At 37.8% G+C, this 16,277-nt stretch overlaps 2 protein-coding genes across 2 annotated transcripts in view; one reads left to right on the top strand and one right to left on the bottom strand.

The window, feature by feature from the left end:
• Nucleotides 1-6,931: 6,931 nt before the first annotated feature.
• On the top strand, nt 6,932-8,378 carry LOC130727616 (uncharacterized). Its single transcript, XM_057578805.1, has 3 exons — nt 6,932-6,997; nt 7,070-7,938; nt 8,033-8,378. Exons 2-3 carry the CDS (start codon nt 7,177-7,179, stop codon nt 8,225-8,227), a joined length of 957 nt encoding a protein of 318 aa, XP_057434788.1. The 5' UTR covers nt 6,932-6,997; nt 7,070-7,176; the 3' UTR covers nt 8,228-8,378.
• Nucleotides 8,379-8,700: 322 nt separating this feature from the next.
• The window catches only part of LOC130711097 (protein MAIN-LIKE 1-like), a 16,629-nt gene continuing 9,052 nt past the window's right edge, over nt 8,701-16,277 (bottom strand). Inside the window, exon 4 of the mRNA XM_057560560.1 lies at nt 8,701-8,845. Coding sequence (XP_057416543.1) covers nt 8,701-8,845 — 145 coding nt within the window. The remainder of the gene's footprint in view (nt 8,846-16,277) is intronic.

Genomic DNA, 16,277 nt, shown 5'->3' with positions numbered 1-16,277 from the left:
GCTGATTGAATTTCACCGTTACTGTACTCCTCGGGAACTATCAACACTTAATTTTTATTACCCAATAAAAATTAATATTTGAACAACAAATTTTAAATTACACTCAAAATTAAAATTAAATTCCCCCGTGCAAGGCACAGGTCATAAACTAGTATAATATAAACTTTGGGATGATGAATTGTAATATTAACCATGTTATGATGAATTATAATAGAGTAAAATTCACTCCCCTCCCTTGAGATTTGGCAATATGACACTCAGTCTCATTCTTAATCAAAATCTACACTCCACCCCACCTACTCTATCAAGTTAACTACATGTTAAAAGATGCTAACAGAATATTCTCTTTAATTCCAAACTAATAAATTTAAATATTTAAAGAATAATAAAATTAAAAAACCTTTACTATTTTTTATTTCAAAAAGTGTAAGATATTTACAATTAAATATTTTCACAATATTGTATAGGAATATCAATAACATTTAAGCTTACAAATATAAATTTAGACTAAACAAATACTTCTATTTTTCTTTTAACTTATTTTCATGATTATTTGTACTAACAAAATTTCATGATTAATTAGATGGCATTTATTCCAATGAAAAGCCCAAAAAAAAATTTATGATTGTTCTGGTCACCTTCTCAATTAGTATATTATTAGCTTCATGAATTGGTTGCACTTGCAACATGCAATATTATCTTAGCAAATAAAATGTGAAATACAATAAATAAGAGATGATTATTACGCGAGGTGCTTGGTGTACTAGAATAACTGAATAAGGTCTAGTTTCAATTTTAAAAAAAAAATTGGATTTAAATTCTTAATAATCTCAATCACATGATGTTGTATGTCCTCGAATGATAGCTCAAATAGTAAGAGCTTCAAAATATATGAGTTGGGCGTGGGAAGTCTTAAATTATGCAATTTATATTTTGAAACTCCTTAAGAAAAATAGTATGGGACTTTGGGCAAAAGCATAAAATTTGTATTATGTTTGATAAGTTGAGCAACAACAATTTTATTCACTTTGTGCACATTTGTTTGTACAGTCTAGGAGGAAGGGGGTGGTGCGGTTCCTAACGATTGCCAACTACATGGTGTTGAGTTTTTCAGTACAAAATCAAATATTGGAATCATAACAAAATCTTTATTTTTTTTTATATATGCTTTTTTTTTCATGATTTTTTTTAATGTACATATATGCTTTTTTTTAATATTTCTAATATTAAATGTGAATTAATTTGTGAGTGACACCTCATCAAATTTGCATGAGAATTAATCTGGGTGTGACACCTCATCAAATTGGCATGATGGAAGTTCTTCTTTTCTAATATACTAGTGTTTTTTACCCGCGCGTTGCACGAGAAATATCTCTATTGTATTTGATACATTAATTAATACTTTGATTATTAAAAATATATTAAACAACGAATGAAATAGAAAAGTCAGAATTGATGAGTAAAGTGGACATAAAGACTTCTCTTCTAAGCCCGATTGAGACCAAGAGGAACTCGTTTCACATTCTTCGTAAATATGAAGACGATAACACAAATCATAAATATAAGGAATTATCAACATATTAATCTTAAAAACAATTAATGTGATAGTAGCACAAATCAGGATTGTGTAAGATATATCATAAAGTATAAAATTATTGTGTTTATTCCAACTAATTAGGGATGACAATGGGTAGGTACTATAGTACCATCTCTATACCCGCGTTTTTAAAAATTACATGTACCCGTCTTCATACTCACGTGGGTAGCAACTCGAATCTCTCTACCTTTAGACAATTCAATGTCATTACAGGAAGCTATCCATCTTTGCCAAAATCTAAATCTATGGATGACAATGAGTCTCAAAATCATAGGGTACCCGCAAAAAATACTCACTATGGGTAGGGTAAAAAACCGCTAAATGGGTATGAGGTTGAGTATAGATAATTACTCGCAAAAAATAGAGGGTATGAGTGCGGGTATGAGCACTATAGTACCCAACCGGCTCATATTCGCACACACATGTTATCATTATTATTATTATTATTATTATTATTATTATTATTATTATTATTATTATTATTATTTGGGAATATATTAAGAAATTAACTTAAGCGATAGCTTTCAAACTCACCCTTTTTAAAAAAAGTTTGGGATATATTAATTAATACTCTAAAAATAAATAATAAATAAATTAAGATAAAATCAAGAAATAAACCACCTAAATCCTAATCAAATCTAAAATTTAAAAATGTATTTTTTTTACTCTAAAAATAAATCAAAAATAAATTAAGATAAAATCAAGAAATAAACAACATAAATCCTAATCAAACCTAAAATTTTAAAATGTATTTTTTTATGAGAATTAATCTGATAATGACACGTGTTATTTTTTTTTTCCAATTAGTAAATATTCTGCACCCTAGAAGATTTTCTTTTCCTCAATCCTTTTGCTTTTGATTAAGAAGAGAAAAGCAGGAATCCTTGAAGCATATGACATCTTACAATTAGTTGAAGAACAAAATCAATTCATGAAGAAGATTGAAATAGAAACCCAAAATGAAGTCTTGAAGAACAAAATACCCTCCTTCACCAATTTGAAAGGACTGTGGTGAAAGAATTGTATTTAATGTATTTGTGAATCTTGGGGTGGAACCATTGTGAAACAAAAAACCAAAGGAACATTTCAGTTAAGAGAAACAAAAAATGGTGTATTGCCCCATATGTGCGCACCCCAGCAAATTATCTATATATGTGAGAAAAAAAACAAAATAATTCTCTCACCCAAAATAATTGTGGTTACTTCACCAATAAACTTATACTAACAATCAATTTAAATTGAACTTAAGGAAATATATAGAGCAAGTAAGATAAGTAACCCAATTGACATACTAAAACATTGGTATATGCAAAACTAATGAGTTTGAGGAAAACATGAACCAACCTTAAGAATGGGCTAAACATACTCATGAAGATTAAATGTGAGCTCTTCATATGCTTTCATCAATTTGACTGACCTGTGCATCATTAAGAAAAAAATTTGTAAGTTGTGCATCATTCACATACAGTGCAAATAGTATGCTTATACACACAGCTCAAACATGATGAATAAAAACGTGCAAAATTTGAGAAATGAATATAAATTCAGGCTATCCTAAGTTTCGTAAATTTCTATAAATTATACCAAAATCTGGTTTAGAATGGCTTCACACGCATGGATTTCTACAAACTATACTAAAATCTGGTTTTAAAAAATACAAAAGCGGAAGAAGAACAATAGAAAAAACATTACATCATAATCAAAACATTACGTCTTCAACAATGATTCGTTAAAGGGTCTATGAAAAAATTTGTAAACTTTTGGATCAAAACACACAAAATATGTGAAATTTAAGAATCCATGATTGAATTACGAACAAAGGATAAACTGAAATGACACAAACCATCAATCACAACATGATAAACTCTTCTTCACGTAACATCATCTTACTGCATACCTCTGACCTGATCGCGACATGTGGCAGAGGTAGAAATAGCAGCTATCAAATCTCTGCGTGTCCATGGTAGCTTTGTGGACCCTCAGCACCAAATCAACTCTCTTTTCTTAGAATTAGCATTAAATAAATAATAAGATAAATTAAAATAAAATCAAGAAATAAACAACCTAAATCCTAATCAAATCTAAACTTTAAAAAGGTACTAAATAAAGATAGATAAAAACTACCAAAATCTAGCAAATCACAATAAAAAAACTCATAAAATCCTGAATTAAATAAAAATATGAAAATTCAATAAAAATACCATAAAAATTCATTTATACTCTAAATGTAACTCAAAAATAAAATAAAATATTTCATGAAATTAAAATTAAATAAATAATAAATAAGGATAGATAAAAACAATCAAAATCTAGCAAATCACAATAAAAACTCATAAAATCCTGCATTAATTAAAAATCCGAAAATTCAATAAAAATTAATTATTATACTCTATAAATAAATGTAAAATAAAATAAAATATTTCCTGGATGTAAAATTAAATAAATAATAAGATAAAATTAAGAAATAAACAACCTAAATTCTAATCAAATCTAAAATTTAAAAAGGTATCAAATAAAGATAGATAAAAACTACCAAGTCTAACAAATCACAATAAAAACTCATAAAATCCTGAATTAATTAAAAATCTGAAAATTTAAGAAAATTTAATTAATATACTCTAAAAGTAAATCTAAAATAAAATAAAGTATTTTATGGATTTAAAATAAATAATAAGATAAATTAAAATAAAATTAAGAAATAAACAACCTAAATCACAATCAAATCTAATATTAAAAATGGTATTAAATAAAGATAGATAAAAACTAACAAAATCTAGCAAATCACAATAAAAACTCATAAAATCCCGAATTAATAAAAAAATTCGAAAATTCAATAAAAATTAATCAATATATTCTAAAAATAAATTTAAAATAAATTAAAAGACCAAATCTTATTTTTTAAATAATATCAATCAATTATTTTAGAATATATAAAATTAAAACATATATCAATTGAAAATTATATCTTCTAAAATAATATCAATTAATTAGGTTAGAATATATAAAATTAAAGCATATATCAATTGAAAATTATATCCTCTAACAAATTGACACGTGGAATAATTTTTATGAGAATTAATCTGGTGCTGACACGTCACTATGAAAGTTCTTCTTTTTTAATATATATATTGATTGATATTGATACAATATTGATATTAATATTGATATTAACTGATATCGATATTAATTGATATATTGATGATTTGATTCACGTTAAAAAAAAAGCCTCATTTCATGTAAATTCAGTTTTTTTTTTGTCGAAGAAGTTTGTTTCATTGATATGAAAAGGCCCATGGCCTAAACCCACACATGTAAATTGTTTAAGAAGAGCCAAAAATGGAAAACTCTTGGGCTTGGAAGATTATACAACGAGATGAAGGAAAACTCCTCCAATTAAGCCCGTGCCTGCCTCTCAGTTAGCGACGCGCCGCCTTTCCTTCGGTCGTGCAGACCCATTATCCGGCCGGACCACCACGACCCGTTACGGCGGCGGATCCAGACCAACCCACCCCCCGATGCATCGATTCCGTTCTCTCCGGTGATCTTTGCTTATTCCACTCGCTCATCAACCCGCCATTGCAGCCCACCGCCTTACTCTGTCCGTTCATCCATGTCCTCTGACGGTGCGAGTCCGCCGGAAGCCGCGTCTGTGTCTACCATCGAGGTAAATCATTTGATCGATCACAGTTGTAATTTGTAAACCCTAAACCGGGAGTTGGGTTTGGGGCCCCCCCTATGGGGCTCCGCGCCCCACCTCTTTTTTTTTAACCCATAAATGCCCTACGGAACTTAAACTTCCGTATTCAATAAAATAGAATACGGAAGTTAAAATTCCGTATTATAACTCTGACAGTCATCACCTTTTCCACCATTACTCCTCCCTCCACCAACCCCTCCACCATTACTCCTCCGTCACCAACCCCTCACCAGCCCCCTTAACCCCCTCAATGCCTCCAGACCACCCTCTCTCTCACCCTCTCCTACCTCACTTTCATCCTCACTTCCATTCTTCCTACCACCACCACCAACTCCTTCATTGGCAAGCTCTCCACCATTGGATGCAAAAAGATAGCATTTGAGGTAAGTGTTGTTAGTTGTTTGTTGTATGTTGTTAGTTTAAGTAGTTGAAGTTGTTAGATTAAGTAGTTAGATTAAGTAGATTAAGTAGTTAGAATGATGATTTTCTGAATTCTGAGATGTGTTAAAATACGGAATATAAAGTTTCGGAGTCTATACGAAAATTAATATACCGTATTCAATACGAATTATAAATTTCCGTATTCAATACGAATTATAAAGTTCCGTATGCAATATGGATAATAAAGTTCCGTATTCTCTTCCAGGGATGACAGAATCATTTTTATTTCATGAATCCCAATTGATTGAAGTTGGATTGAACAATGCTCAACCTGAAGAGGTGCCACCACCAGCATTTGTACCCCCGTGTATAAGTATAGATGTCTCGCATTTATTTACAACTGATCAGGTATTCTTTGAACAGATTTTTGCATTGTTTTGAAAGTGTAATATATCAATTCTTATTATGTCTTGATCACCCTTGTTTATGCCTTGTTTGTGTGTTGGGTATGCATCATTGAACAGATTTTCCCTACCCGTGATGATCTTATCAATTGGGCTCATGGAATTGCGATTGAAAATGGATATGTTGTGTTGATCACAAAGTCAGATAGCGGTGGGAATGGAAGCAGAAAAGCTTATGTCATGTTGGGGTGCGAGAAGCATGGTAAGTATGTTCCCTACAGAGACCCTGACCTTGTTGAAGGAACGAGAACACAAAAGACAGAATGTCCTTTTAGACTAAAAGGACGACCTATGAAAAATGGCATAGATAGAGATTGGCGGCTAAAGGTGATGGAAGGTACACACAACCATGAACCAGCTAGGTCACTACTTGGCCACAATTTTGTTGGTCGTCTAAATTCCGAAGAGAAGGAGCAAGTGGAAAAAATGTCAAAGAGTTGGGTTCCACCGAGAAAGATGCTGTTGACTTTGAAGGAAAACAATCCTTTAAACTTGACTACCATATCTCAGATTTATGGTGCTTGCAAGAGGTTAAGAAAATCCCTCCGCGGGTCATTGACAGAAATGCAACACTTGTTGAAGAAGTTGGACGGTGACAAGTACGTCCACTTTGAAAGAATGATGAACATATAAGAATCAAGCTAGTTACACAAATATTAGAGGATTTGTGTCAAACAAATGCCTGCAGCTCATCGACGGTGACAAGTATGTTCCCATTTTACACAAATATTAGAGGATTTGTGTCAAACAAATGCCTGCAGCTCATCGACGATGAACATATAAGAATGAAGTCCTACGGCGGATGCGATTGCTTGTTGAGAGAGACTCATGGACTACCTTGCGGTTGTGAACTTGCAGGTCACCGGTCAACCACTCTCTTGTCAATTAATTCTATTTGTTATTGAAAGTGACACTTTTGTGAACTTGCAGGTTATGAAAGAATTCCATATGAGTCAATTCATCCATTCTGGAAGAGACTGAGTTGGGAGCATGTACCTGAACCTGTTGCAGATACTATCAGCAACCATATTTGCGGCATGAACCATGGAGATATGCAACCAGAAGTTGAGGCATTGACACATTATTTCAGTTCTTTGGATACTGGAGGGCAGAGTATGGTAAGGAGGAAGCTTCAAGCTATCTATTGTCCTGAAAGCAGTTCACTTTGTACTCCTGAGGTTCAGATAAGGTCCAAGCGCACTCTTAAGGCGAACGAAAGAAAACCACCCAAGGTTAAAGCAATAGGATCCTTGACTCGTGATCCTTCAGGTTTTGAGCATGTTGATAGGGAGATCAAAGAGGCAAAGAAGGCTTCGCAACCACCAAAGAAGAAGAAGCGTGTGAAGAAGTCTGATACAAGCTATTTCATGGGTCATTTTCCATCCTTTTTCCACCCATATATACACACAGTTCAGAATGTTGAGGACGATGGTAACTGTGGCTATAGAGTCATTGCTGCATTACTGGGACTACCATCAGGTGAGGAAGGTTGGCCATGTGTTAGGGAAGCGTTGATAGACGAACTTGAACGACACAGAGGATTGTATGATGAAATGTGGTCCAGACATGTGGTTAATGCCTTACATTCTCGACTCACTCTTCCTCCTGGTCATCCGGCTACCGAGGATAAATGGATGCAACTGCCAGAGATGGGATACCTTGTAGCAACCAGGTTCCAAGTGGTTTTCATATCCATCTCTTCTCAGGGTTGTTGGTCATACCTTCCACTAAGAGGAGAAGGTCCACCTCCTGTACATCGTGTTATAGCTGTTGGTCATGTGATAAATCACTTTGTACAGGTATTTTTTTATTGCGTACACTAATATCCAGTTTGTGAATTAATTTGTTGTATTTGTAAGTTATCTAATTTTATTGTTATTCTCTATAATGTAGCTCCATCTAACTCCTGGACATTCTATGCCGCCAATTGCTCTCCAGTGGGAACGGTATGTTGATCCTATATCAGTAAGCTGGTGCGTCCCATATGTTACACGTTTACACATGTTCACATCAGAATTGGAAGCTTGGTTTGTTACTTTTGGTGTTCCTCTTAGTCACCAAAGCTATGTAGACATCACCACAGACTGACACCACACTTTGTGTAATATTCATTTGTAAACGCTCTGTAATATTAATCTGATGGGCCTTGCCCTTATGTTGTTCATTGCTGCTTTTAATAATAGTAATTTGATGGTCATTGGTATATTGATGGGCCTTATGTTACTTATCTTGCCTTTCATTATTCACGGTGTAGTTATACAGGTTATTTTTCATTATAAGAGTCTAAACATAATAGGTGGAAATAGAAAGCGTGGTTAATATAAAAAGAGTCCATACAATGTCGTCACATGTCATAATATAAAAGTACACAAAAAAATATATACAAATATACAGTCACTCGCCCCGACCCCTACCGCCACCCCTCCGACCTCTAGGTCCACGAGCTCTGCCTCCACGAGCGCCCTCTGCAGGTGCACCCTCTCCACGGGCTCTGCCTCCACGCGCTCTACCTCAACGACCTCTGCCTCCTGCAGCTCCAGCTCCTCGGACAGCAGCAAAGGCTACTCCCTGGGTACCGATGAATGCGCTGGATCTAATAAGATCCAGCGCCCTCTCAGTGAGGGATCGGGCATGCGTGCCAACTGCAAGAGCATCTGGCACCTCCAGTGACTGCTCCAACAAGTCCACGACCCGACGTACAACCGTCTGCAAAAATAATGTACATAAATGTGAGTGTACAAATAAAATATCATGAACAAAAAATCACAATTGCATGAAAAATAAAATTCAAACTTACCACAGCACTGAACTCCTCCCTCCTATCATCAGGGATGATGAACCGATGGGACACACCGCCATACCACCTCATGTATGAAGGTATGAAAAACGGTAGAAAGGGGGGTTTGAATAACGTTTTCAGTACAAAACTACCACCTTAAAGATTTTAACAAATCTTTTCGAGAACTAAGTGCAAAAGATAGAGATAGAAAAGCACACAAGGATTTTATCCTGGTTCACTTGATAAATCACTCAAGCTACTCCAGTCCACCCGTTAAGGTGATTTCTTCCTTCTTAGAATGAAGGCAATCCACTAATCAGGTAAGAGTTACAACTGCACTTGAAACCTACAAGTGACTAACAATTACACTGACTTAGCTCACACTAAGATTCACTCTCTTAGTCTTCTCTAGGATCCGATCAACCTTGATCTCCTAAAGGAAAATCAAACAACTGTTTGAGGTTGGTGTTTACAAGGGTTTGCTTCTGAATAAGCTGAGTGTAAACTAAAATAAATTACAAGATGAAAGAAAGCTTAGAATATATCTTGCGTGTGTGTATTGCTTCTTGTATATATTTTCTTCTTCTTATTCTTGCCGCTTCTTTCAATCTTCAGCCTCTATATATACTCCAAGGATTAGGGTTGAGCGTTGCATGGGAAATGCTACCGTTGGAGGGCAGTTCTGGAAAATCCAGCTTCTGCTGTGGCTGAGAACGTTAGGTAGGTCGTCAGGAAGGTACACTTGCTTTTGTACTTGGATAGCGACTTGACCTTTTAACCTAGGAGACTTCTGATCAGAGGAATGCTTCGTATTGGAACTTGTGAAGCCGGTTGATCAGAGTCAGAGGGATAGCACAGATCCTCTGACCATTGTATCTTCTGATTCTGAACTCAGAGGGAAGAACATGGCCTTCAGAGTTTCTTGCTTCTGGACTTCAGAGTTTCCACTATTCAGCTTCTGGATCTTCAGAGTCTTCTACACCATCAGAACATCTGAACCTTCAGTGTTTCTTGGTTGTCAGAACTTCTGGATCATCAGAGCTTCTAGCGACTGAGTCCTCATCAGAGTTTGTATAGCTTCAGATCTTCTGAAGCTTTTCCACTGTTCATACTGAACATGGTGAATGCGAAAGCGTTGCTTGGGTTACCCTTTATACACAGTGCTTCTGATTTGTGTGAAATTGAGTCAGGGTCAGAGCCTGTGAATAGCACACTCAGAAAAACACGTTAGAGTACCACAATTGTTCATATCAAAAGGTTAACTTGTAATCATCAAAACATAGAGTTGTACTACTAGATCAAAACTTGATCTTACAATCTCCCCCTTTTTGATGATGACAAAACTAAGATTTTTGATGAACAATTCTTAAACATTAAACTGAATTCACTCAGAGTTTAGAGATATAGAATAAGACTTATCCTGATGTGAATAGTTTATCTTGCTCATTCTGAATTCAAGTTACTGCTTGATTCTGAGCTTAGCTCCCCCTGAATCTAATACTTGATGAAAACGTTAGTAAAGTCTAGATTCTGAGCTAAATCATATAAGAGTTCAGAGTGAAAAGCTTATGACATAGATGAAGAACGAATAATCAGAGCGCATAAGTGATCAGAGTCATGGACAAGGTATCAGAGTCTTGGGTATCAGAGTCAACTTAGAATCACTTCAGAAGAAGTGAAATGTATTCCTTGTATTTGCCCAGTGACACATCTATGGTCATGAAGGTGGAACTCTTAAAATCTCCAAAAGAAAAATAAGTCACACTAACACGTCTTACACATCAAAAACTGGGTTTACTCCCCCTTTTTGTCATAAGCAAAAAGCTTGGGGTGTGAAAAACTTAGCTTGAAGTATCAGGTACTCCCCCTTAGAGAAGGTCTAAGTTGAAAGAAAATGAAGACGATGTAAGAATCAGAGTGAGGCGATAATAAATAGAAGAGTTAATGCAAGGGATGAACGTTTACCACCGGTCAAGTGAGGAAATAGAAGGATCAGTTACCAAGTACTTAACCTCGAGAAACTGTAAGAGCATTAACTTTCAGAGAGAAAGTGAAGCCTATAAAAACGTTGGAGAGAAAGGTAAGCTTCACACCTCGAATAATATTCAGAAAAAAAATGGCATCATACAGAATGGCATTAGAAGAGCTCAGAAGGAAGGCGTTTGAGGAAGATATGTTCCTCAATATTAGGCATCCCGATGGTACAAAGACCATACAAGAGCTGACGAAGACACTGCTTGAAGAAGATCTTGGTCCAGAGATGGAGAAAGATCTGAAGGAGTTCCTCTGCTTCGTGGAAGAGATTCAGGAGCTTTGCCAGCGGGAGCTGAATCTGCTGGAAGAGAAGGAGACTGTGGAAAAGAGACTTAATACGACAGAAGATAGTCTAGAAAAAGATGATCTGAGCATCAAACTTGGCAACATAGAGTATGCATTGGATCGTCTGGAGAAGGAAAGAGTGGAGCAGCGCCAAGAATGCAGAAGAATGAGGAAGGATCCTCCATTCTAGATATAGGGAATAATGTATGATGAAAAAAAAAAAAAAAAATAAAAATTATGATGTAAACTGAGAACAATTATGAATAAAACAGGTTTTGCAAACATATGTGACACAAACATATATAGATATATGCATATAGAATCACAAATGAACAAATTAAAGTAAGTAAATACGCAGAGTTTAAATAAAACAACGTTAAATAAAAAGGAAAAGGAAGAAAAAGAAGAGATCCAAAAAAAAAACTAAGATTTATCAGTACGGCGCAGAAGTTCCATCATCATGTGCTTCATCTCAATCAGCATGGATTCATGAGTGTCAAGACGTTGTTCCATGATGTCGAGTCTGGATGAGCTTGTCGGAGTAGAGCTGGAAGGAACGTTCTGAGCAGCTTGAGGTTCTGGAATGGAAGCAGAAGCAGCAGGAGTAAACAGAACTGGTGCAAGTCGCTCTGCCTCAGCCTCAGCTTCAAGACGTTCGGCCTCAAGTCTGGCTTGTTCAGCCTGAGCTGCTGCTTGACGGGCAGCTTCTTCTTCTTGTTCTTTCTGTCTCTTGGCTTCTTCAATGGCTTCAAGAAGCTTGGTTCTCTGTTCGAGTTCATGAAGAGCCACCCTCCTAGCAAACCTTTGCTTTGCAGCCTCAACGCTCTGACTTCCCTCTGCATGCAGGAGCTGCAGCATAACGGGAAACTGAGCCACCAGCCAAGTGCTCAAATTGTTCCACTCATCAGCCACATTTTCAGCATTCTCACTGAGGTCAGTCTGACCGTGCACATTGCGGAGCCTCAAGGAGGCTTCATGATTGAAAATATTGATGCACTCAGAGAGAGATGTGGGTTGAAGGTGAGTATAGGGAATGATGGAGAGGTTGGGTGCAGGAGAGGCTGGGTGATTGCTGCTATGAGCTTCAGAGGCACCTTGTGGAGAACCAATGTTAATTATAGGAGCATTGGGTTCAGAGGTTCCACGGTGAGGGTCTGAAGTTTCAACCAGAGGGTGAGGTGATCTAACCGAGGATTGGTTAGATACTGATTGTTCAGGTTCAGGGTCTGGTTGAATTGGCTCTTGTTGGTCAGGGACAGGGTGAGCCTGTTGGACTAAGGGGTCTGCCTCTTGGATAGGATTGGCCAAGATAGGTTCATCGGGGTCAACTAGACGGTCAGGTCTAGGGCCAGGATATTGCCTAGGGCTTGGACAGGTAAGGTAATATTCTTCCAAGGCAGATACCTTCTCTTTCCTAACCTCCATGAATTTTCTAAGTGATTCAGAGGTATTGGAGGGAGGAGAGTCAAAGACATTGATGGGGAAGGATACAGGTGTGAAGGCTGATGAAGAGTCTGTATCCGTGGTTCTGACAGCAGGACGTGCTGATGCTCTGGGAGCAGAGTGATCAGACGTTCTGGGTTGTGATTCTGTTGGTTTGGGTTCTGGTTGGTTGGGGATGATGGGTTCAGAAGGTAATGGGTCGGATGGAATGGTAAGGAGAGAGGTTGGATCTTCTGACCTAGAAGGTTGGTTCTGAAGCAAATTCCAGAGTGGTGCTTCAGCAGGAGAAGGTTGAAAGAATGAAGATCTTGGGGAATGTGGTGGAGAGGTGGTTTGTGCGGCTGGCTGGGATTCATGAATAGGAGTGAGGGGATTTGAAGAGTGTTGGAGTAAGGCAGAAATTGGGAGTGCATCAAATAAATTCAAATCATCATCAGAGGTAAGTGCAGGCTTACTTGTATGTGCTGATGATCGAGTCACTCTGGCAGGAGGTTCAGTCCTTCTGACCTCTGCAGCAGCTGGTTCCACCCGAGTAGGCTTCACCACAATTCTGACTTTCTTCTGCTTCTTCTTTGGAGGACCATCCTCACTATCATCACCATCATCATCATCAGGCTTGCTCTTCGCCTTCTTGACCAGAGGGACATCAGATTCCTCTGAGGATTCGTCCAGAACCATCTTCCTCTTGGTTTTCTTCTTGGGAGGAGAAGGAAACTCTGGAGCTGGTGGAAGTCTGCTGACGAAATCATCAAAGTCAATCTCGAATCCTTGAGCCCTGAGGTCTTCAACATAGCATCTGATGGCTTCAGGATGGTCTGCTTGAGTCCACAGAGGGTAGTCATTCAGAGGCATTCTTCTTCCTCTGATCTCAGAAGATGTGTCCTCATGAGCAGGAGCAATCTTCTTCTGGACCAAACCCATCTTCTTCAGAGAGTTGGCAGTGAAGACATCGCTGACAATGGTACTCAAGTCCTCTGTGCAACCAGCATCGATCAAATCTTGCACCAAGTTGCTTTCAATGAGAAAGTCTGAGAGCAGCCTCCCAAAAGGGATATATTTGATGGCTGACTTGATGGAGGAGGTGGTGCGAGACTTCCGGATGCATTCCTTCAAATAGGAGAACAGGAAGTAGGGAAGGCAGATCTTCTCCTTGTCTTGAATGAAGAACAGCATCGCCTTCTGATTGAAGTTGATGTAGTCTGGAGAACTGCCCTTTGGTCGTTGATTGATGCAGTTGAGCAGGATCTTGTGCCAGATTCTCAGTTTGGGTTGAAGGTCCATCACTTTGTAGCTCGTCTTGCCCGGTTTGAAAGTGGTGTACAGGGCCTTGTTGACGATGTCCTTGGTTCTGGGTTTCAGCTTCGATTCCGTCAGTGAGAACCGATACCCATGAGCAGTTTCTGCACCTAGCAGATTCACGAATGACTTTTCCGTGATGATGATCTTCCTACCCAGTATGTAAGAAACCACCTGAGTGTCATCACAATCAGCGTGCTTCCAGAATTCCTTTACTAGCTTCTCATACACCGGTCCTCGAAGTCGATTGAAGTAGTTTCCCCAACCTTGAGCTTGGACTTCAGGACGGAGATCAAACCCATTTGCAGCCAAGTTGTCGAGGTTGAATCTCCATTCTGCCAGGACTTGGAGTTCCTCAGGAGGAAATACACAGTGAACGGCACAGCCCCGTTCTGCAATAGGAACAATTTCCTCTTGAGCTTGAGCTTGTTCTTGTGCTGGGTTCTCAGAGCCCCGTTGACCCGTTGCCAAACCGACTACCATGTGAGGGAACTGAGGTGCATCTGCAGTAGATCTTCTGGTTTGTCTCACCATTTTGAAGAGGTTGAAGGTTTGAGGTAGAAGATGAAGTTTGAAGGATGAAGAGAGATCGAGAGAGAAATCACGAAGGATGCGGTTTTGAAAAGCAGGGAGTGCGAGAGTGAAAACCGGAAGTGAGAGAGAACGTGTGTGTATAGTGGGTTTTATCAAATAACCGTTGTTGATTCAAAAAGCACTTTAAGATCAACGGTTGAAAATTAAAGATAGACAGTAACAGTAAAATACACAATCACACACAGGAGATAAGCATATCTACACGCAATCACAACAGACTGTCACACGGGCACAAGGAACTATGCATCAGAAATTCTGACGCACGTGTTGTTGTCTCAGCTTCAGAGTCAGTACCAGTGGGCACACACACTCTGATTGAGTTACCTTCTGGACTAGACATCTTCTGATCAAGAAGTATCATAGTCAGAGGTTCTGATCTATCTTCACTCTGGACAAAAGTCCATGTTTAGATTTTTCAGAATAAAATTAAATCTATCTTCAGCTAAGGGCTTTGTAAAGATATCTGCCCATTGATGGTCAGTATCAACAAACTTCAGAAGAAGTACGCCCTTCTGCACATAATCTCTAATGAAGTGATACTTTACCTCAATGTGCTTTGCCCTTGAATGCAAGATAGGATTCTTGCTCAACGAAATTGCAGCAGTGTTATCACAATAGATTGGGATATTGCTCTCAAGGATCTGATAATCCTCCAGCTGATGTTTCATCCAGAGCATCTGAGTGCTGCATATTGCTGCTGAGATATATTCTGCCTCTGCAGTTGATAGTGCAATGGTTGATTGCCTCTTGCTTGCCCATGAGACTAGATTGCTTCCCAGAAATTGACAATTTCCAGAAGTACTTTTTCTCTCTGTTCTATCTCCAGCATAATCAGCATCACAATAACCTGAAAGCTTATACTCTGATGTTTTCTTATACATCAAGCCAAGGTTAGTGGTGCCTTTCAGATACCTTAGGATCCTCTTAACAGCAGTTAAGTGGGTTTCCCTTGGATCTGATTGGAAACGAGCACATAAATGAACACTAAATAATATGTCTGGCCTAGATGCAGTTAAGTACAGAAGTGAACCTATCATGCCACGATAGAGCTTCTGACATACTTTACCACTTATATCTTCTTTTTCCAGAATGCATGTTGGATGCATTGGAGTCTTGGCCACTGTAGATTCCAGCATATTGAACTTCTTCAGAAGTTCTTTAGTGTACTTGCTCTGATGGATATACGTTCCTTCTGGTGTTTGATCAACTTGTATTCCCAGAAAGTACTTTAATTCTCCCATCATACTCATCTCAAATTCAGCCTGCATCATCTCAGAAAATTCTTTGCATAGAGATTGATTAGCATAACAAATATAATATCATCAACATAAATTTGCACAATTAAGATATCATCTTTATAAGTCTTGCAAAAGAGAGTTGTATCTACTTTACCCCTTACAAACTCATTCTCCAGAAGGAATGAGCTAAGTCTCTCATACCATGCTCTGGGAGCTTGCTTCAGACCGTAGAGTGATTTCTTCAATTTGAACACATGGTCCTGGTTTCTTTTCATCTTCAAAACCTGGGGGTTGATGAACATAGACTTCCTCTGAGATATAACCATTTAGGAAGGCACTCTTTACGTCCATCTGATGTAGAACTATGTTGTGATTTACTGAGAAAGAAATCAATAGTCTGATTGCCTCCAGTCTTGCTACTGGAGCAAATGTTTCAGTGTAGTCTATTCCTTCCTGCTGGCTGTAGCCT

Source organism: Lotus japonicus, chromosome 1 (genome assembly GCF_012489685.1).
Source record: "Lotus japonicus ecotype B-129 chromosome 1, LjGifu_v1.2".
Taxonomy (NCBI): Eukaryota; Viridiplantae; Streptophyta; class Magnoliopsida; order Fabales; family Fabaceae; genus Lotus; species Lotus japonicus.
This window is presented reverse-complemented; position numbering and strand designations above follow the sequence as displayed.